Here is a 21900-nt window from a genome sequence, read left to right on the forward strand (position 1 = left end):
CACTCTTCTACTACTACCATCTAGAACTCTGAGGAAGAAGCCATTCCAAAATAGTGTCCCCAATCCCAAACTCTTGAGAATCAATCCAGAGTATAATAATCAATGCTACTGGAAACTGTAAGAAGTCTAAAAGGATTAAGAGAAGTGATGTCAATGAAGATCATCTGCTAGCAAGACTGAACTTTCTCTTGTCCCATGTCCAGGTTGGAATCCTGACTTAGAAGGCCCAGATAATCAATTTGTCAAATCTGAAGCTGACCTGCCTCAGAATTCTCATTGCTAGGGATGTACTGTATTACTTGGAACCTTGACACCATTTCATCGACCGTATGGCATTATAGTATATGGTGCATGCTATTTGTCCCCTTTTTTCAAAATAAGTTGCCTGTTTTTGCTCTGCAGGAATGGTTTGTCCTAAGTCCTTTTATGAGTGCAATAAAGAGGACTGGTGTTCATATTTTCACCAATGAGTTTTAAGACTATGCTTGTTGATTTTTTAATGATTACTTTTCTTGAGTTTTTTTTTAATATAGGGATAAGTTGTCCACAGAAATACAATACTAGATCTGACCTCCTTTACTACACTGTCTGCCACATATGCAAGAAATCTTTCTTAAATGATCTAATTGCTAGATTCCAGCACTGAGCAAATATCTGGATTACCACAGCTTTAATATTCAATGGCTCTATAATTCTCCTCATTAAAACCTGCCAGACTCCAAACTTTCAAAATAAGAGTTGATCACCAGTGCATTCCCACATAATAACTGTGGAGAAGGAACAAAATGAGAACCTGATTCAAGTAGATGATCAGGATTACCAACTGATTTTGACCATACCATGCAATGTATGGGAAACTTCATATACAGGTGAAACTCGAAAAATTAGAATATCGTGCAAAAGTTCATTTATTTCAGTAACACAACTTAAAAGGTGAACCTAATTTATGAGATAGACTCATTACATGCAAAGATAGTTCAAACCATGATTTGTCATAATTGTGATGATCATGGCTTACAGCTCATGAAAACCCCAAATCCACAATCTCAGAAAATTAGAATATTGTGAAAAGGTTCAATATTCTAGGCTCAAAGTGTCCCACTCTAATCAGCTAATTAAGCCATAACACCTGCAAAGGGTCCCTGAGCCTTTAAATGGTCTCTCAGTCTGGTTCAGTAGGAATCACAATCATGGGAAAGACTGCTGACCTGACAGTTGTGCAGAAAACCATCCTTGACACTCTCCATAAGGAGGGAAAGCCTCAAAAGGTAATTGCAAAAGAAGTTGGATGTTCCCAAAGTGCTGTATCAAAGCACATTAATAGAAAGTTATGTGGGAGGGAAAAGTGTGGAAGAAAAAGGTGCATAAGCAGCAGGGATGACTGCAGCCTGGAGAGGATTGTCAGGAAAAGGCCATTCAAAAGTGTTGGGGACTTTCACAAGGAGTGGACTGAGGCTGGAGTCAGTGCATCAAGAGCTACCACACACAGATGGATCCTGGACATGGGCTTCAAATGTCGTATTCTTCTTGTCAAGCCACTCCTGAACAACAAACAATGTCAGAAGCGTCTTACCTGGGCTAAAGAAAAACAGACCTAGTCTGTTGCTCAGTGGTCCAAAGTCCTCTTTTCTGGTGGGAGCAAGTTTTGCATCTCATTTGGAAACCAAGGACCGAGAGTCTGGAGGAAGAATGGAGAGGCACACACTGCAAGAGGATTGAAGTCCAGTGTGAAGTTTCCACAGTCTGTGTTGATTTGGGGAGCCATGTCATCTGCTGGTGTTGGTCCACTGTGCTTAATTAAGTCCACACAGCCGTCTACCAGATTTTGGAGCACCTCATGCTTCCTTCCACAGACGAGCTTTATGGGGATGCTAACTTCAGTTTCCAGCAGGACTTGGCACCTGTCCACACTGCCAAAAGCACTAAAACCTGGTTCAATGACCGTGGGATTACTGTGCGTGATTGGCCAGCAAATTTGCCTGACCTGAACCCCATAGAGAATGTATGGGGCATTGCCAAGAGAAAGATGCGAGACATGAGACTGAACAATGCAGAAGAGCTGAAGGCCACTTTTGGAATATCCTGGCCTTCCATAACACCTCAGCAGTGCCACAGGCTGATAGCTTCCATGCCACGCCACATTGAGGCAGTAATTGCTGCAAAAAGGGCCCAAACCAAGTACTGAGTACATATGCATGCTTCTACTTTTCAGAGGTCCAATATTGTTCTATGTACAATCCTTGTTTTATTGGTTGCATGTAATAGTCTAATTTTCTGAGATTGTAGATTTGGGGTTTCCATGAGCTGTAAGCCATAATCATCACAATTATGACAACTCACGCTTGAACTATCTTGCTTTGCATGTAATGAGTCCATCTCATATATTAGTTTCACCTTTTAAGTTGCATTACTGAAATAAATGAACTTTTGCACGATATTCTAATTTTTCGAGTTTCACCTGTATATCCTGATGATAGGAATGGGGCAACCTCATGGATTATGCTGTTTTGCTGCTGTCTCCTCCTGTCACAAACTTGCTTTTCAAGAAACAAGCAAAGGCTAGGACTGTTCCTGTACAATCTAGGAAGTACTAAAGGAAACCCATCCAAACCATACCCCAAATTCCTTCCAGTATTAATTCTTTTGTACATTACAAGCCAACATATACTGGTAGATATTTTAAAAAAATTTATTTCTGACAAATAAACAGGAAGAGGCATCTCTTGAACATAGGCACCCATGATTTTATACAGGAAAAAAAAAAAACAGCCACATGAACAGCTTTACACGTGGATAAATATATTAGCAAAATAAATAAATTTGAGCATGTCCCCATATTCAAACGATCTCTCTTAGACATAAATATTTGGTTTTGCATATGTATATACATAAACATAATTTTTCCCTTTTGGTTTATAAAAGTACCCAAGTGCCTGAAAAGTAGATTCAAAAAATTAATTACAAAGTATAAAAATAAATTCCTTATTCACATTTCAAAGGGTCTGAGGTTGCCAGGAGGAAGGAGCAGAACAACTGCAGCAGACGAAATTTGAAGGCAAAGGTGCTGAAAGGAAAAGAACTATTCAATGTGTTCTCACTGACTCACTGTTTCCCTGTGGAGTAAGTTTTTTCATCCTTTCTATGGCTTGTGCTTTGACTCCAACTGAAACAGAACTACAGCCAAACTGGTGCCTAGTCTTCAGATGTTTTTGACAGGTTTCAGAACATCTAAATGAGCGCTATTTTTGCTCCTGAAACATTTTCCAGTCTAAAAATACAGCAAGGTTAATTCCAGTTTTTCTAGTCTCTCTTATAGTTGCCACTAAATTGCTCCATTTGAAGTACTCCTAGCATACAAGAAATTGTGTATTGACCTGAAAAGACTAGTACTTTCCCCTGAATGTGTAACTTTGAAGTGTGAGAGAGGGGCTGGGTCCATGTCTTGAAATCAGTGAGAATGAGATAATGGGACAGGGCTTTTTTCTGTGTAATTTTCTTGGATTTGGGTTGTTGTTGTTGGTGGTGGGCTTTTTTTTGGGGGGCTTGGGAAAAAAATCATTGTGAATGTAGGATGCTCTTCCTGTTGTGCAGTATGGTGGAAAACATCCCATCAAACTTCACCAATAAGGCAGTGGTAACTCCGTAGAACACACAACCTGTGACTTGGGGCACTCCTTTATGAAAAGATCTTCTGGTCACTCTGTTCCTGTTCTGTACCCAAGGGGAACATAAATCTTTTCCAAAGCAATGTAAGTCTTTATCCTATGATACAATGCTTTCTTACCTGTGGTGCTTTTTAATACATTTTAGGACCGAATTCCTTATTTTGCATAAAATGTTTTCTTGCATTTACAGCTTTCTAGCACCTACATGCCATGAACCTTCTTTATCCATGAATATGTCTCTAAGTTCACATCCAATTTTGGGATGACTATTCATCAAAAGATGTATCTGTCAGCAATTTCTGTGAATTTTCAGCCTTTTTTTTTAACCTGCATTAATCACTGATCTAATCTCATCAATATCACCTATAATAGTTCCTCAACCTAATATTCTCCAGATGGCGTAGGATTATAATCACCAGAATTTCCAGACACACTACCATACTATCAAGCCCAGATAGCTCAGCAATTCTGATTTAAATCTTGGAAAGCACTATAGATCAGGGACCATACTCAGCTCATCCTGGAAATGCTATGGTTTGAATTTTGTTACTTTTTGCATGCCAAACAAGCTCTCCATCTTCTCCCTCTTTGTACCTCCAATTCATTAATATCACAGATGCACATAACCTGATCAATATTTTCCTTACATTATTTTATCAAATATGAAATGAATAAAAATAATAAACTCCAAGTATATATTTTGCATTTCCATTAATCCTAAAAACATTTTAAAGATACATCCCTGGCCAACTTGGTCCTCTTTCATTAGTTGCAATGCATTATGAGGAAAGCGACAGTAATAAGTACACGCCTCTTGGTTTCCTTGCTCACATCACAAAAAGCCTGGAATCTCTGTTTAACCTTTGGTGGGTTCTTTAGAAAGGAATCATTTTAATCATAAATCATTTTCATTTTATGTCCCGTTCAAAATCTTTCCCAAAGGATGAATGTTTGCAATGCTTCAGGAGTTAATGGTCTTGTATAGTCAGTGAGATTCTGAGTATATCTAAAGTAAAGATTTGTATCACTCTTTATGCCAATTCAACTGATACAGTTTCTCCCCAGAGAATGCAGGACTATTAGTTTGGTAAGCATGCTGATTATTCTCAGTCAAATTTAAATCAGTGCATAGATGTACCTAAAATGCCAGAGTATTTTAAATCAGAAAAATATCCTTAGCTACATCTCTAATTTGCCACATTCACAACAGTACCATACTAGTATCCCAAAGCTTCCTGTTTGACTACAGATTACATTTATCAATAAGCAACATCACAGTATTGCTATTCAATTATGCCTCAGGATGAGGTGTTTTAGACATGCCAGTTACCAAACCGCTTGCCTGTATTCACTCAGAGCAAAGAGAAAAAAAGATACTTGGACATATTAACTCTAATTTCACAAACTTCAGCTCTTTGTCTTCAACATGTAAAGTGCAGCATGACTGTCTTCAGATGGGAATTGTTACCTATTCACAATTGGATACTGAGGAGGAGGAGGAGGAAGGAGGAAGAAGAGAAAATAATATTGTGGGATATGTTGTGGAGAGTGCTGGATGTGAGGATTAAAGAGAAGGGTTTAAATCTTTGATTAGGGCTACTCCGAGAAAAATGGAAATCTTGGCCCTATCATGGCAAAGACACCTGGAAATGTCTGAGAATCCCTTTGGGGGCTTGTGCGGGGGGGAGGTAGTTTATTTTTTGACAATTTTGAGAAGCTAGGCACAGAGATTCTTGGTCCAAATCCAGCCTCTGAAAATCTCTTCCCTCCATATCAGTATTAATCTAGGGCTGAAAGTTGTATGGAGAACTGAGTTTTATACTGTAGTTAACAGATGTTGTTAGTTTATGGCATCCTGAAATATTCCTATCTGCCATATTTCAATTCAGTTTTCTAAATGGTAGAAATCAAATAACAATCAATTGGTGCTATTTGGTCTTTTTGCTCCTCAAGGATCAGGCATTTCAGCTGGTACAGCCAATAGCTGTAATTCACATGAAGCAGATTTGGAATTCTCCCATGCTGTTATCTGATGTAGCAGACAGTATTCAGAAGGGAAGGAGATATGCCCCTTCTAGATATTTTGGCAAATTGAGCATTAACAACATTCCTATGTTGCTGAGGATGGGGAAGAGAATTTGGATCTTGCATACTACATTCCTCTTGAACCAAGACTGATAGGCACATCGGAAGAAAAAAATAGCAGGAAAAGAATGGAATGATTCCTCTGTCTAATTTCAACCTGAATATCATACACGCTCTTGGAATTGGGGGAAAGTGTAGGGTTGTTCCTGCATTCTATTTTGCAAATGTAAAAAGCAAATGTAAGTGAACTTGGTGGTGGCTCTTTTTTCCCTTAGAAATTTTAAATGATTTCACTCCACTCTCCTTAAGGAACAATATGAACAGTAAAGATCCTCCTAAATGAACAAGTCTTCAAGATGGCAGCTTCCCAAAACAATGCAAGTGACATTGGCAGCTTATAGTTCTGACAGGCAGGTGACCACTTGTGGGTTGAATTGTCTGGACAGAAAATTCAGTAAGCCAACAAAAGAGGCATGAAGAGTTTGTAAGAAAGCACATTCTCACTGAGTTTCTGGTCTCTTCTCTTAGGCTGTCTGATAAAGTTCACCTCACATCAAACTGAATGTTCATACACATTGGGGATATCTTCTGTAGATCCTGTAATTAAAAAAACACACCAAGCAACTAGATTGAGAAAATGGATCTCCTTTTATGTTGATCAACTGCAACCTAAACTGATACTGAGACTTAAATAAACCTTTAAGTGACATTACATCTTCATTAGATTTGTTCTTACAATGAACACTGAAGACATGGCATTACAGTAATGTCAAGCCTGTTCTCATTTTATAAATAGAAAATTCAACAAAGAGAATGCATTTATGGCATATTTCAATACATTTTCAGGCACAATTCAAAGTCATAAACTTTTTGAAATTGGCAATATTAGGGTTATTCCTTCTCTTTCCAATTGTAAAGCTGTCATCATTCTCAGAGGTAAGTTGGATTCTGAATAGCCATAAAGTTTGTCATGGTTTCCGAGCTTTAGGGCCATTCAGTCATTCAGTTTCAAATCTATCCACCCATTTTTGAGACAGCAGTAAATTATACCCAGTATTTAAAACTGTTTTGACAAATTCCTTGTTTCTGAATATCTCTCATTACCATAAAACCACCCACAAATTATAACACTTTTGTCATTGCTTTTGACAGATAGCTAGACCTACCAAATGTTGATATTTAAATTTATATTGCATACTGGATATATGTTTTCTTCTTTGTTATATATTTATAATAAACAGGTAGTTCTGCACTTGTGACCACAATTGAGCCCAGAATCTCGGTCCCTGAGTCAGGCAATCATTAAACAGGGGTCCTTGGGGCTCTCTGAGCTTACTTGTTTTCTTGAAAGCATTTCATTACCCTAACTAGGTAACATCATCATTGTTAGTGAATGGTTAGGGTAATGAAACATTTGCAAGAAAACAAGCAAGCTCAAAGAACACCAAAGACCCCTCATTTCAACCCTGAGTTATAAATATTCTCCTTTATTGGAATCATTAAGATGCAGGTGATCATTTTGTCTAGTGACTGCAATCCCAGCTCTCCCAGTTGCAATATTTAAGCGACTGTGTGAGTTGTTAATCAGAGCTGGATGAGGTAATCTCTCAGCACATTGAACGAATGGCCTCAAATCTGGCAAAAAGAAAACCCTAGCCAATATTACTGCTCTGCAAGACTCAGAATGCTGATGTTCACTAACATTTTGCCCTCCAGAAAGGAAAAGACAATAGTGTTCACTAAAGTGCTAGGAAATAATATTCTGAAAGGCTCAGAATCCTGGTGTTTGCTAGCATTTTTCCCTCTGAAGGGATGGAGACAATGATGCTTGCTAAAACACTACCAAACGGCAGCATTCTGAGCTTTTCAGAATACCGGCAGTCAATAGCATTTTCACCAGCTTTGAAGTCCATTCCTCCAGTGCACCGAGAGGAGGGGAATTCCCTTGGCATGCTGGGGAAACGGAGCTCAAATCCAATGTCCTCTCCACTCGCAATGTTTCCTCCTGGCTTCCCCATTGATGTTCTGAGGAAACTAGCAGAAGAGAGTGCAAATAGCAATCACATGATTCCAGGGCACTTGGCATCAGCTCATGAATGCCAACAGTTTGCCAAATGCAGTCATGTGACTGGGAGGAGAGGCAATGCAATGTTTTACAATAGTGGGAAGTTCTGAGGGTGCTGTGATTGTGAATGGTGATTAGGCCAGATGTAAATCAAGCACTACCTCTATTGCAAGCCACTTTATACAAAAAGATAAACATACAAGATAAATTTTATGCAAACAGTAAGTTCACAGCAGGGGCAAAATAGCTCAATAGCACAATTGAGTTGGAAGCTACTTTGTAAATCATTTAGTCCAATGCCCAGCCAATATAGATGCGACTCCTATAACCAGATCACCAGAGTATGCTTCCTTTACCAAATAATGCTTTAATAATAAGCTTTCCATTTTGCAATACTCAAAGGTATTGTCATCGGAGTGGAAGTTTAAGTGCTGATTCCTAGAGAGAACGTGCAGAATGAGTAAAACACATCATGCTTGAGTTCCCATAAACTGAAGGGGTTGGCATCTTTGATCAAAAGCTCCCATCCCATTCGTATTATGTTGAATACAGTCCTCTAAAACCAGGATTGTATTAAAGGCCACTAACAAACTAACTTCTATTCCCAGAATTCTATGAGGGCAGCTTGACATACATTTTAGAGGCAGGCATTACAAGATGTTCAAAAGTACTGAGTCTACATACTGCAGATGGAAAATAGAGATGAAATGACCCTGGAAAATAAAGATATATGAGACTCGAAAGGTTCAAACTTACCCTGAAGATTTTGCAGAATTCTATTATTGAGGTAAGAGCTTGTGCTGCTTCTTGTTGCATCCATGTCTGAACATTCTTCTGGAAACATGGGTTCACAATCCAATTGTCCCAGCGTGTCCCTTTTTTCCTGGCTTTCCATGGTAAAACATGGAGTTAGGCATTTTGATACCCCCGGCAAGGCTGCAAAATTATGTGCAGGAGGACCACCTACTAAAAGAGGTTGAATTTCTGAGGAACCCTGGTTTCTAGAAGAACCACCAGGATGGCTAGCAATTCTGCATTCCAGGGTTGTGCTGGAGTCCTCAGGTGACGTCTCCAGAGGACACTTCCATCTCCTTCTACTTGGATGGATTTGCGCATGGTGTTTCTGAGTACCCCACAGTCCAATAGATCCAGCTTGGCTACTGGCTGTCATGTTAATGTCAGACCCATCTGCCAAATACAGTTCAGTGTGTCCTTGCCTAGAAAGATCTAGCAGTTGCATTTTCTCTTTCCTTTTTGGAACCGAGATGTTTTGTGACCCTACCTTTGTCCTGGAATATTTCATCTTGCGTAAGTTAGACTCTTGGTTTGATCTGCCACTTGGACAGTTGGAAGGTTTCTGCCCATAATGGTGATGCCTGTGGTGATGGTGATGATAGTGGACATGTTTACTGGCTAGTTGTGCTCTACTTGTTACCATTGAGTCTACTGACTGAAGTTGCGAATCCTTCCCAGATGAAGAAGAATCTTGTTTGTTTTCTGTGGTCAACTTCTCTGAACCACAGAAGGTGAACGGATCATAATCACTGCTCAGGGAGCTATGAAAAGTAGAGCAACTGCCATGGATAGCCTGAAGACTGATGTCAGTGCAATTCAACATGGAGTCACTGGAGCTGCCATGGCAAGGACCTGAACTGGAGTCACTACCAGGGCCATCAGGAAGGTATCCACTGGGTTCTGTAAGATAACTCTCCGCAGAACCACTACTGTGGTGATGGTGATGCCTCCCATGGCGAAGTCCTCGGTGTAAAGGAACAGCCTGATTTATCTGAGCCCTGAGACCTTGGCAAGACGGCTGGTGTTGAAGCAGACACAGCCTATGAGGGGGCAGGGCTGGCTCGCACACTGGGGACTCCAGGTGATGCTGAGAACGTAACAGGCTTCTGCTGAGAGGAGCTTGGTGGCTACACCAAGGCTCAAGGCCAATTGGCCTATAAGGCAAGTAATGCATAGTTCCAAAATCCAACTGGGAGAGTTCAGGAGAGTGGAAAAAAGGCTGGCCATGGGAGCCAACTGAAGAGCAGTTCCTGGAGGGCATTTGAGGGACAGTTTGTGAGAAGTGGTACAAGGCATGCCCTGGTTCTTGCCGGAATAAATGAGGCCTCTGTCTAGATCCAGAATTGTGTCGATCCTCACGAGATTGCCTGGGTAAAGTAGGGGGAATCCGATCTGGAAAAGAAAATTAATTTTGAGCAGAGACTTAAGCCTTTGTGAATCCTAATCATGCAGTATGGTAATTTAAAAAAATTCTTCTCTAGGACTAGCAGCCATCTTTTTATCTAAATGAGTTTGCAATGTCTCATTTGGAAGCAAAATGCAGGGCCTCACTGTGTTCTGGTAATGACCAACATCTTCAACTTGGGCAGCCAGATTCTCTTCAGCCAATCTGTTTCTTGATGAACTAACTATTGCAGCAGTTTGACCGCAACGTGTCTGGAGCCTCCAGTATGAACTCAACACTATAGCAATACAAACAAATGAAAGTTTATACTGAGTCAGACCATTAGGTCATCAATCTTAATATGATTCTGCACTGATATGCAGTGCCTCACACAATTTCAGCCAGGGGTCTCTCCCAGCCCTACCAGGAAATGCCACAACACTGTTAATCTGCAGCAGTGCCTGAATAAATACCTGATAAAGCGGTAGCAGACAGATCAGCAAAGAACAAAACTGCTTCATCAAATTGGGAACAAATTTAATTTTACTAGTTTCTCAGCCTCATTTGTGGAAGCTGGACGGCTGTTTCCTTCTTTTTTCTTAGTTTTAGAAAAGAATAAAAAAAAAACCTGGAGCACCCCAATCTAGGTTTATCCTGTCCCTTTTCTGTCTTTTCTACACATTCATGAGGGATTCAGAACCAAAACAAATATGGTGTAACAAGAGAAAGGTTTTTGCAGAATCATGCTACTACTATGCTGATCTTGTATCTAGTGATTGGAATCTTATGTTAAACTGACTTCCCATTTGGTATGGAGAGATGCTAAATTTGCAGTCTCAATCTTCCACTATCTTTTGACTGCTTAACTGGAAAATGGAAACTGGCAAGGAAAGCAAGAATTATCCCCTCATCTAAATGGTGAAAGGTCTAAGGCCCAAGTACAGCTAAAAGCCAGAATTATTTCTGACCCACAAGAGAGAGCTCGTAAGAAAGTAATAGGAAGTTACATGAAGTTGCTTATCTATTTAAAAGCCTTTTCTCAGGATTCACCACTTTCAGAAAGACTGAGTTTATACAGGTAAAAATTGCAGAGGGTGAGGTGAAGCAAGGTTTTGAGGATAAAGCAGAGAATTCTTTATATCAGAAAATGAAAATCCTACATGTTGATTAATATGTAAAAAAAGAAGTAGGCTGTTTGGGAAATATGATAAACACCATGACCATTGAAACAGCATTGAAATAAATATTCTAGATAACATAACCCATTTACAGGATCTGCTTCATAGAAATAATTTAGTTTTTAAATATAATACTCAGGAAGATCAGTCTATAGTAGTTTTATAGAGAAGTTTAGATATAGAGATTAAAATTTCTATAATTTAGCAGAGTTTACACCATAGTTCACACAGAAGCTAAGTGAAAATACTTTGGCTTCAAATAATCTGAATGCTGCTGGGAAATACCATCTTCCTCTGCCATACAAGAAGACTGTCAAAATGGACAGAACAATGTGGGTATTGCAAAATGTGGGTGTTTCATTTTCCTGATGACTGGATTACAAAGCTCAGGAATTTAAAGTAATTCACCTATTCAGTATTTTGTTAGTCCAGAATCCAGGGCAACTTCGGGGTGGGGGGGTGGGGGGCAGCTTATAGTCTATGATATGAGGTCATATCCTGTCTTTACCTTGGCAAACAGGATTTTTGGAATGGTATACAAAGGTACTAATATTTTTGAAGTTGCCTCCACAAACTCTTCAGGAACATAGACCATTTAATATAGCTTGTTTGGCAGCAGAAAAAAAAGTGTCTTGTGGGATTTACTAAGGATGCCTTTTCAGTCTTTTAGTTAAGACATTAACTAAGTATAGAACGCCCATCTTTTTTTAAAAAAAAAAGAAGTTTTCTTGCTTTCCGGAATGCCAAGCAGGAATGCCAAGCAGAGTCATTCTGGGGGACAATACATTCTACGATTCGAGGGCAGCCATACAGAAGACCTGCCTTGATTTTCTCTTTTTCATATTTTATTCCCCCCCCCCCCACTTATTTTTCTTTCAAATGTGTATACTTTCATTCTATTCAAAAATTCTAATAAAACTAAAAAAAAAAACCTGCTTTCTTGTATACGGTTTTCTCTGATCTTGCAGAGACTGCATCTTAAACAGAATTTTCTTCAGAAGTCCTAACAGTAAACACATATTGCATAATATAGTCTCTAAGATAACCCCCTGCCAAGCCACGCAAGGTTTCTAAGTCATGTCCGACACTTTGAATTGGATCCAAACCTGAGTGGCTATCAATACAGAAATCACATTTGGTATTTCTCTCAATAGCAGCCTGACTACTGTATTCTGCGCCAACTGTTGCCTCCAAATTATCTGCAACGGCAGCCCCATTTAGTTACTCTTACACTTTCTAGTCCAAGAAATTAGAGATTCATTCAACCAAATACAGCCGAGTTAATGGCTACAGATCTCTTGTTAAAAAATTCAGAATCTTTATGCTCTTAGGTAGAGTACCTCTGAATTCTGAAGTCTGAGTCTTGAGAACAACTGTGGAAGAAGAGTATTGTGCCCTTCATCTGTTTGTGGAATTCCCAGAGGCCTTTGATTGCCAGTGGCATACACTGTGTAGTCTTCTGACTGATCCAGCATGCCTGATTTTTAACTACTACTCTCAGAGATGTTTCTGCTCAATCTTACCAACAATGTTGAACATGCATAATGGACATGTTTGGTGCTGCTGGAGCCAAGGGTCCACACACTGCCGATGGAACTCATGGGAACAGGTGATGATCCGTAGTTCCTGCAAAATAGGAAAAGGCAATGGGATGAGAAGGCAGTGTTCTAGATTCAAAGGAAGGAAGAGTCTTGATATGGGTGGGTCAGTCTCCTGTTACCTTGTGGCTTATCTCACTGGAAAGGTCTGATGGGAATGTGGTTAAATCCCTGAGCTTCAAACAAGTAATAAGGTTTAAGAATCAAAGTCTTGCAAAAACATGTCTCTGTCTCTCAAACCTCACTACTCATTTGAGGCTTCATGTGTTTTTAATCTAGTCTATAGGTAATTTTTTTTTTACAAAATGATGATTTATAAAGATTAAAATAAGATAGTTGAATGATTGGGAAGAATTAAAATAGGCATTAATTCACAGTTAAAAGGGGTTTTTTTTTGACATTGCTCCTTCTCCTGTTCACAGATGGGGCCAGGGTGATCCAACCAGCCTTATAGCACACATATGCCTGTTTTCTACATGCATTATATCATCATACTACCCAAAGGGGACAGAACTTGCAGTGCGATGTTGTTTTCACCATGTGAAAAATGCACTAAAATGCATTTTAGATTTATTTTTCAAGTTTATATAGCCATCAATATTATAAAACATGACTCTGAATGGAGTACAACGAAGTTCAAAATAATAATTAGATCCCACAAAATAATCCAAGACATTCCACAGTGCACACTGAGGCACTCTAGAATATTGAATGCACAAGTAAAGAGCCATGTTTTAATCACTTCATCCACAGATTGGCTAGACTTGGTTTTCCCCTTGCTCTAAAAACAGGAGGCTTTGGCATTCTTCTCACTCACCAGTCTCTGAAGGGCCTGCTTATTTGACCTGAGAATCTATGTGAGAGCTCCCAAACCAGAAACGGAGGCTTACCTGCCCCTCACAAAATTCTTCCAAACAGATTGCACATATGGGAGGAGAACTGCAGGTGCTAACGGAGTCCCCCGTTGGGGCATGCCGATGGGGGTTTTGATACCTCCGTATGGCCATCCGGTTGATTGCTTGTATGGTTGCTTCCTGCACATTGGTCTGAGGAAGGATGAGAATATAGAAGGAGAAAAACTTCAAAGGCCTCACTTCCTGTACAGCTGACATGGGTCACAACAGTCAGCATTTCCTTGCAGTTTAAATAGACGACCAAGTTAAAGGGGTTTGGGTCAACCTAGTTCAATCAAACCGCTCTTGCTTAATACAGGGATTTTTTTAGGAAGCCGTATCTTCTTACAGTGTGCTGCTAAACCATTGCTAGGGCAATGGCAATGGAGACTCACCCATACAAAGTCATGAGAATTTCAGGAGAATCCTCTTGTAGCAGCACAATGTACGGCAGATATGGTTGGGAGGTTGCAGACAAAAAAAACCCGATTCTTTAATCTGCTACTGGGAAGCTAGGCTGAGCCAGATTAGGAAGCGTATCTTGCTTTCCTTGTACAGTAAATATTACAGAGTTGTTGGGAGTTGGATGGTATATACATGCATACATGAATAGCTAAACTCACTAGGCAACTACTTCTTCAAAATTCCCATAAAATCCTTCTTTAGTATATCTTGATTATATCAGATCAAAATTTAATTGTGTCCATCTGTACCAAAAGCCTGATATAAAACAACTTGCTGCTCAGAGTTTCCAAAAATGGAATGATACAAGTTGAAGTACAATATTAAATAAAGTACAGGTAGTCCTCGACTTACAGTGGTTCACTTAGTGACTGTTTAAAGTTACAACACTACTGAAAAAAGCGATTTGTGACTATTTTTCACACTTACGGCGGTTTCAGCATCCCCACGTGATTTACATTTGGACGCTTGACAACTGACTCACATTTGTGACGGTTGCAGTGACCTGGAGTTACGGGATCCTCTTTTGTGACCTTCTGACAAGCAAAGTCAATGGGCAAAGCAGATTCACTTAACAACCGTGATACTAATTTAACAACTGCAGCAGTTCACTTAACTAATGTGGCAAGAAAACGTGTAACATGGGGCAAAACTCACTTAACAAATTTCTCACTTAGCACCATAACTTTGGGACTCAATTGTGATAGTAAGTTGAGGACTACCTGTACTATTACAGGTTTGGAATGATACAATACCCAGTTCTTGTGCTTTGTGAGTTTTTGGTGCCACTGTAAAACATGTGTCTGACATCTAAAACCTATAGTTCAAATTCTGTGGGGACTTAGGTTGGATACAAAGACCAGGAAATACTAATTAAAATCTTAATCATGTTATCAGAGAGAGGAACGTTTTCTGGAAGGATTGAGAACACTCGATATCAGATGGAGTACTACTACACAATTCTTACCTGATTTCTGCTTGGCTGACAACGAGTGCGAACGAAGAAGACTACAACAATGACCAGTACGGTACCCACAACAGTGAGGAGTATCCAAACATCATATTCTGGCTGTTGGGAAGACCCGAGAGATTAGAGCTCTGCCATTCATTCCAATAGGCAACCTCACATGATATGCCAAAACAAATCAGAATAGTGTGGTGATTAAGCGTCGATTCAAATCTCTATACACCCTTGTCATTCACTGGTTTATACTGTATTACATTATTCTATAATTTAGTCAATAATTTGATTAAACGATATAATTTGTTTGAGCAGGAAATCAAACGATATCATGGTAACATGCAGGAGAAAAGTAAGAGACATAAATATTGCTAATGCAAAAAGAAGTAAAGGAGAAAAGGTTAGATTAAGCTGGAATAACTAGAAATTCCACATTAGAATATTAAGTTTCAGATGGTGATGATTAGGCAGAAAATAACAGAAATATGTAGAAATATCAAACATAGATACATATCATCAACATAATAATAATAATACTTAACTTCCAGATATAGGAAAAAAAAACTACCTGAGAAGGAATTATAAAAATATAAAGAGGGATTAAGGCTAGAAATATGAGGGATATCAGCAGAAAACAGAAAGGATAAAGAATGAGAAATCTGAGTACAAAAGGAACAAATAAAGAAATAGGAATGAAAACTATTAAGAACAAATTCTACTTCTAATCAACAGATTTACTACAGGGGAAAAAAATCTGATAGTACTATAACTAAACAAGAATGCAATAAAAGCTCACACATTAACAAAGAAAAGACTATTAAGATAGGACTGAGTGGTTCTCCAGAGTAAGAAGCTTTAAAGCTAGACTGATAGGCGTCGAAGATGAAAGACAACTAAGACAACGCATACAGAGAACGGGACATGAGGCAAAAAGATGACTGCAACAGGTCTGCAACCAATATGCTATTGAGCCAGACTGGATAGGTGGAATTATTACATTAAGTGAAGGAATCAAAGTTTAGGGTTTTAGCTCACCTAAAAGTGTTAAGAAAAATTGAGAAGAATTAATCAAAAGAAACATTTCTGATATAGCAGCAAGAAAAAAAAAATCACGAAAACTGGGATTGAAAAAAACATGAGGATAATACAGGTAGTCGTTGACTTGCAACAGTTTGTTCAGTGTCTGTTTGAAGTTACAACAGCACTGAAAAACGTGACCTATGACCATTTGTCCTACTTACGACCATGGCAGCATCCCCATTTATGTTTGGATGCTTGGCAACTGGTTCATATTTATGATGGTTGCATTGTCCCGGGGTCACGTGATTATCTTTCGTGACATTCTGACAAGCAAAATCAATGGAGAAGCCGGAGTCACTTAACAACTGTGTTACTAATTTAACAACTGCAGTGATTCACTTATGAGGCAAGAATAGTAGTAAAATGGGGCAAAACTTGTATTTAACACATTTCTCACTTACAAACATAAATTCTGGGGCTCAATTGTGATCGTAAGTTGAGGACTGTCTATATAAAAATCACGGAGATGTGCAAATTTGGCAAAAACTGTTTTTTTTTAAAAATAAATAATATTTCCAAGAAAAAGAGCAAGAAACAATTTCTGTTACATTTCTGTTTTGCTTCAAAAGTAAATGGCCAAAGCAGAGAATAAAGGCATTCAACAAGTGGAAAACCCAGGACCATTAGCCAAAGAAGCAAATAATAGTTGAAAGCAACGGGGGAAAAAAGGAGGAAGAACGGATCAAACTTCTTCACAATGCAGATCTCCACAGTGATAGGATTAGTGGCTTCTTTTGGCAGCTTTGAAAGTAAAAACAAAAAAATAGCTTAAGTTGGAAATAACCGAGGTGCAGGTAAAAGAAGATCATAGATAGATAAAATAAATAGAAACTTCCTTGAGAACAGCCAAATTTAGCCAAGGTATGAAGAAAGGATGAATAGAAAAATATGAAAATCAGCAGCATAAATATCACAAATATCCCGTGGCTAAACTTCCCCAGTCAGCAGTTCCTTACATCTAAGTTGGCTGGAGAGGGATTGTGTTATAGCCAAACACATCTGGAAGGGGAATTAATTTGAGAAAAGTTGTCTTAGGCTAAAGAGGAGAAAAAAATGCAGCAGAGATAGAACCATGGCTAATTGCTGTAAGTTGTCTATGATAAAATGGAAAAAACTGGGGCTAGTTAAAGTATAGGTACGCAATAAACATTATGGTGACTTCAGATTTTCAATATGAATCCAGGGAAGAAAAAACTCAGGTGCTTACTTACCCAAGCTGGCATTTCCTTCACCTCAATCTTCACATGGGCTTCACGGTTATTGTTCACTACTCTCATGAGAAGTTCAGCATTGTGGCCCCAGATCAGAACAACAGGATAACTTAGCTCTTGAGGCTTCCTCAACTGTGGAGAGATGGAATATGAATAAGGCTCTCTGGACCATTCTACAGAACGCTCATTTGGCTTGGCGAAAACCTGGAAATCATTTCTTTAGCGTGTTTCAGCAAAGATTGGATTCATGTCTCATCTCTACTGGGGTGATGACTATCTTAAAATCTCATTGAGTCATATGGTATTGACCAGAAAGCTGCTTGCTTAACATAAGAAGACAATCCTACTAACCAGATGAGACCATCAAGCTGCCTTGAAATCCAAATGGTACTCCTTTCTGATTTAGCTAGTGAGCCCTCATACATTGAGTTTGTTTAATTAATTCATTAATCCAATGAAACTCTGGACAGCAAACATAAAATGCAAAATATCAACAGTTGTAACAAGCAACCCCCCACACACCACTGGTCAATGTTTCCTCAATAATATATTAGGATACCCATCCTATACATTGACACTGGATCTTCAGAACTATCAGCCCGAATGCCTGAAAGAAGAGTTAGTAAGGTTATGGGTCATCCATATATTGGGGCAAAGATGTTCTATATGGCAGGCACCATGACAGAGAAGACTTGCTTCCTAAGATCCACCAGGTGAAATTGCCTCACTGAAGCTCCAGGAATATGCCCATTCTACCAGATCTAGTAGGTCAGGCAGAAACGGTTGGGGAGAGGTGATCCCTCAATTACTCTGGCCCCATGCCATGCATCACATTAAAAGAGATAACTAGCCTCTTGAAATGCAACCAAAAGCCTGCTGGAGTCACTGCAGAGCACACAGCTGTGCGTTATGTGGGTGTGTCATGGTGCATGCAATTCTGCATGTGCCACTGCATTCTGGACCAACTGATGCTTGTAAATACTTCTGAAGGCAGCTCCATGAAGAATGTGTTGCAACAGTCAATATGCGAGAGTGATTAATATGACAATGAGAAGTGCCTCCAATCCAGGAATGGGTGCAACTGGTGCACAAGAACATTTTGTGTGAAAGCCCTCCTGGCTATCTGCTCCTTAGGTATAAGCTGCCAGACCATGAAGACCCTAAGATTGCAAATGAACTCTAATTGAGGAAATGTAACCCCATTCAGAGTTAGCTGTGGAAAACTGCCAGGTATGGGGAGTTCTAGAACACACAGCCACTCAGGGTTGTCAAGGTTGAAATGAAGCTGGTTCTTCCCCATTCAGACCTACATAGCCTCCAGGCATTGGGAAAATGCAAGCGCTTCAATAGCATCACTTGGACAGCCTGAGACATAAATGTACAACTGAGTGGCATCAGCATACTGATGAAACTCCACCCTATACCAAACCATATGCAGTGGTTTCATATAGACATGAAATAGGACCCAGGAGCGAATCAAGCCCTGTGGCAGCTGAAAAGCAGATGGCCTAGGGCTGGACCTTTCCCTCCTATCAACCCCAACTGGAATTGGGGAAAGGAGAACCACTGTTTACAATGCCTCCTACCTCCCAGCACATCACAACTGATGGTATCAAAAGCTACTGAAAGATTAAGATGGGCCAACATGGGCACATTACCCCGATCCCAAGCCCAACAGAGGCCATCTGCAAACATGATCAATGCCATCTCAGTGCTACATATAGCTTGAACCCCAACTTCAATGAGTCCAGTTCTTCTAAATCCACTTCCTCCAAAGACATTTGAAGCTGTATCTCTACTACTTCCTCAACAACCTTGATTGGGAGTTGGTCAGAGTTTGTAAGAAGATAGGCAGCTATATAAACTTTTTAAATAAATAAATAAACCTTCCCTGTTTAGATATTGGATGAAAATTGTCCAGTACAACTGGGTACAGTGATGCTCTCTTAACGAGGGGCAGACTACTACCTCTTTTAAGGCAGGTGGAACCATTGCCTCCTACAAGGAGATATTTACCATTGCTTGAGTCCAATTACATGTCACCTCTTAGGAGGCTTTAACCAGCCAGGAGGGACATGGATCTAACACAGGTAACATTCCAAGGACCATGTCCATTTCTTTAGAAGTAACTGAATCAAATTCAGCCCAGATAACTGGGCAGCACAACTCAAATCAGGATAATTCTAAGAAGATTCAAGCAACTTTGTCTATCCGATGCTCAATGTAATTCTCACAATGAATTGGATCCCCAACTTCACTTCATCCAAAAGGGACTGAATCACTTAAAACAGGGTTGCTGGTCAGTAAACTGCAGGTGCAATAAGGATGAAGAAATAAGCACATTTCACCACTCTAATTGCCACAAGGCACTCCTTATCTGTATTAAGTCTTGCTCTTTGTCTTTCGGTTTTCCTGCACATATTTATTTTAAAGCGTGGGTGCTTTTTTGCCATACCGATTATTGTAATCACACTTAGTGGAAGTTTCTATCTTGTTAACCCAATATGAATTAGGGAGACAAGAACAAAAGCAAGCATCATCACAAAATATGTGGATTTAAAACTGTATTTGCAGAGGCAAATATTCAGTCTTCAAAACTACAAGACAAGGAAAAGAGTTAGACCAGATAATCTAAAAAATCTCCTCCAACACTTAAACACCATGATTGTATGACTTAAGGCATTCTCTTTCATGGACCAGGGATAAGATGAAGACAATGTCATGGGGGACAATAAAAAGACATTATCACAACAAGTTTGTTCCATGTTTAACTCCAAGTAGGGAATAGGTCCTTACAGACTCTGATAAAGCAATCAGAAGCTGTAATATTATTGTGTGCTACCCAGTCACCTTATAAATTTGATAAATAATTAAATCTGATTAGCTTCACTGTAAAGACAGACTGTTACTTTTTTTGAACAGGATTGCAAAATGTCCTTGGTTATCAACAATTAGATCATTTCTAGCTCCGAGATTAGAAAACACACTGAAATCTACACCATCAAGAGGTACCAAAAGAAATCTCTGAATACTGTTTTCCTAGTATTCCGTTTCAGGGGTGAAATATTTGTGGATGTAGAGTGATAGAATTGAATTCCAAAGAATAATTGGATCATATCCACTTTCCCTTAAAAAAACCCAAGCATTGCCCTAGCATCCATTTTTCCATGTTTCATTATGGCAGAATGGTAGGTCTAACATGAGGAAATATGAGGCTACCTGGCCCAGATGGGAAAATCTGTAGATCACATGAAAGGACAGCTACAATATTTTTGTTTTTACAGGTCACCTGACATAGGAGAAAAGGGAGTCACCTAAAAGCCAAAATAAGGGAATATTAACAGTGCTGTCTTTTCTCCCAGAAGCTTAGTTGCCCTTTTCTCATATGCATTTCTGTGCTGGTGACCAACATGCTTCACATGTATGAAAAGAAATGGACCTGACAATTCCCCCACAACAGGGGCATGCAGTCTGAGGAAACAGGGCTACCAGGGATGAAGAGACAAGAGAACCAGGCTGCGCGTAGTCAGCTCAAATGAGATTCTGGGATTTCTGTTTGCCCACCTACTTATCAACTGTCCCAATTCATAACAGCACATCTGAAGGTCATTGCTTTTGTCAAGTCCTCTAACTAGCAAATTGGAAAATATTCAGAAATATTTTAAAAGAGGGGAGTGAGAGAAGGAAGTGCTGGCCTCGCTTCTTTTTAAAAGCAAATCGGTTAAAACAAGAAAGGAACATTTCCTCTTTTCTTCAGAACCTCCTTACCTGGTCAGCAGCACTCTGGTCATCTGTAATGTCAAAAAGAACAGCCCGAGCTCCCCTCTCGCCTGCCAGTTTTGCCTGCAAAGAGAGGAAAGAATTCAAGAGAATATAGGTGAATAACTGAACCATTGTGACCACTTAGCACCTCTCATCCTTTGTTATCCACCTCAGTTACTAGATTGGACATCTATGGAGATTTCTCAGTTATCCTGGTCATGGTTGTCCCAAAGGTGCTTTTTTTTCCCAAGAGGCAACTGGACTTTCTGGGTTTTTTTTGAAGACGTTTCGCTTCTCATCCAAGAAGCTTCTTCGGCTCTGACTGGATGGACAACACAACATACATACATAAAACAACATACGTGCACACTTCACACCTAAAAATACACTAAGGCAGAAACTTGTTCACCCCGAGGATAAAATACCAGATACAAACTGAGCAACCTGATATATGCAGTACAATGCAGTGAGCCATGTGCAGATCTCTACATTGGGGAAACAAAACAATCGCTTCATAAACACAAGGCACAACATAGGAGAACAAACCCATCAGGACTAGATTCAGCAGTCCAGCTGCATTTAAAAGACAAAGGCCGCTATTTTGAAGACAGCCAAGTCCACAATTAGGAAAGAGAGGACCACTGGTTTGAAAGAGGGGTCAAAGAGGTCATCTATGTCAAAACTGAACAGCCTTCTCTCAACACAGTGGGATGGATAGGGACTTCATTTATCTCCAGTCTACCACAATCCTTTCAACAGTT

General features: G+C 39.5%; 1 protein-coding gene across 1 annotated transcript in view; it reads right to left on the bottom strand.

Annotated features, from left to right (window-relative positions):
* Nucleotides 1-2675: 2675 nt before the first annotated feature.
* RNF43 (ring finger protein 43) overlaps nt 2676-21900 on the bottom strand; it is a 45319-nt gene continuing 26094 nt past the window's right edge. The window contains exons 3-9 of the mRNA XM_026708517.2: nt 21146-21220; nt 17378-17509; nt 15093-15194; nt 13661-13816; nt 12696-12798; nt 8572-10002; nt 2676-6347 (exon numbers count right to left, since the gene is read on the bottom strand). Coding sequence (XP_026564302.1) covers nt 6304-6347; nt 8572-10002; nt 12696-12798; nt 13661-13816; nt 15093-15194; nt 17378-17509; nt 21146-21220 — 2043 coding nt within the window. The 3' untranslated portion in view covers nt 2676-6303. The remainder of the gene's footprint in view (nt 6348-8571; nt 10003-12695; nt 12799-13660; nt 13817-15092; nt 15195-17377; nt 17510-21145; nt 21221-21900) is intronic.

This window comes from Pseudonaja textilis, chromosome 1 (genome assembly GCF_049901715.1).
Source record: "Pseudonaja textilis isolate UNSWEBS1 chromosome 1, rPseTex1.2, whole genome shotgun sequence".
NCBI lineage: Eukaryota > Metazoa > Chordata > Lepidosauria > Squamata > Elapidae > Pseudonaja > Pseudonaja textilis.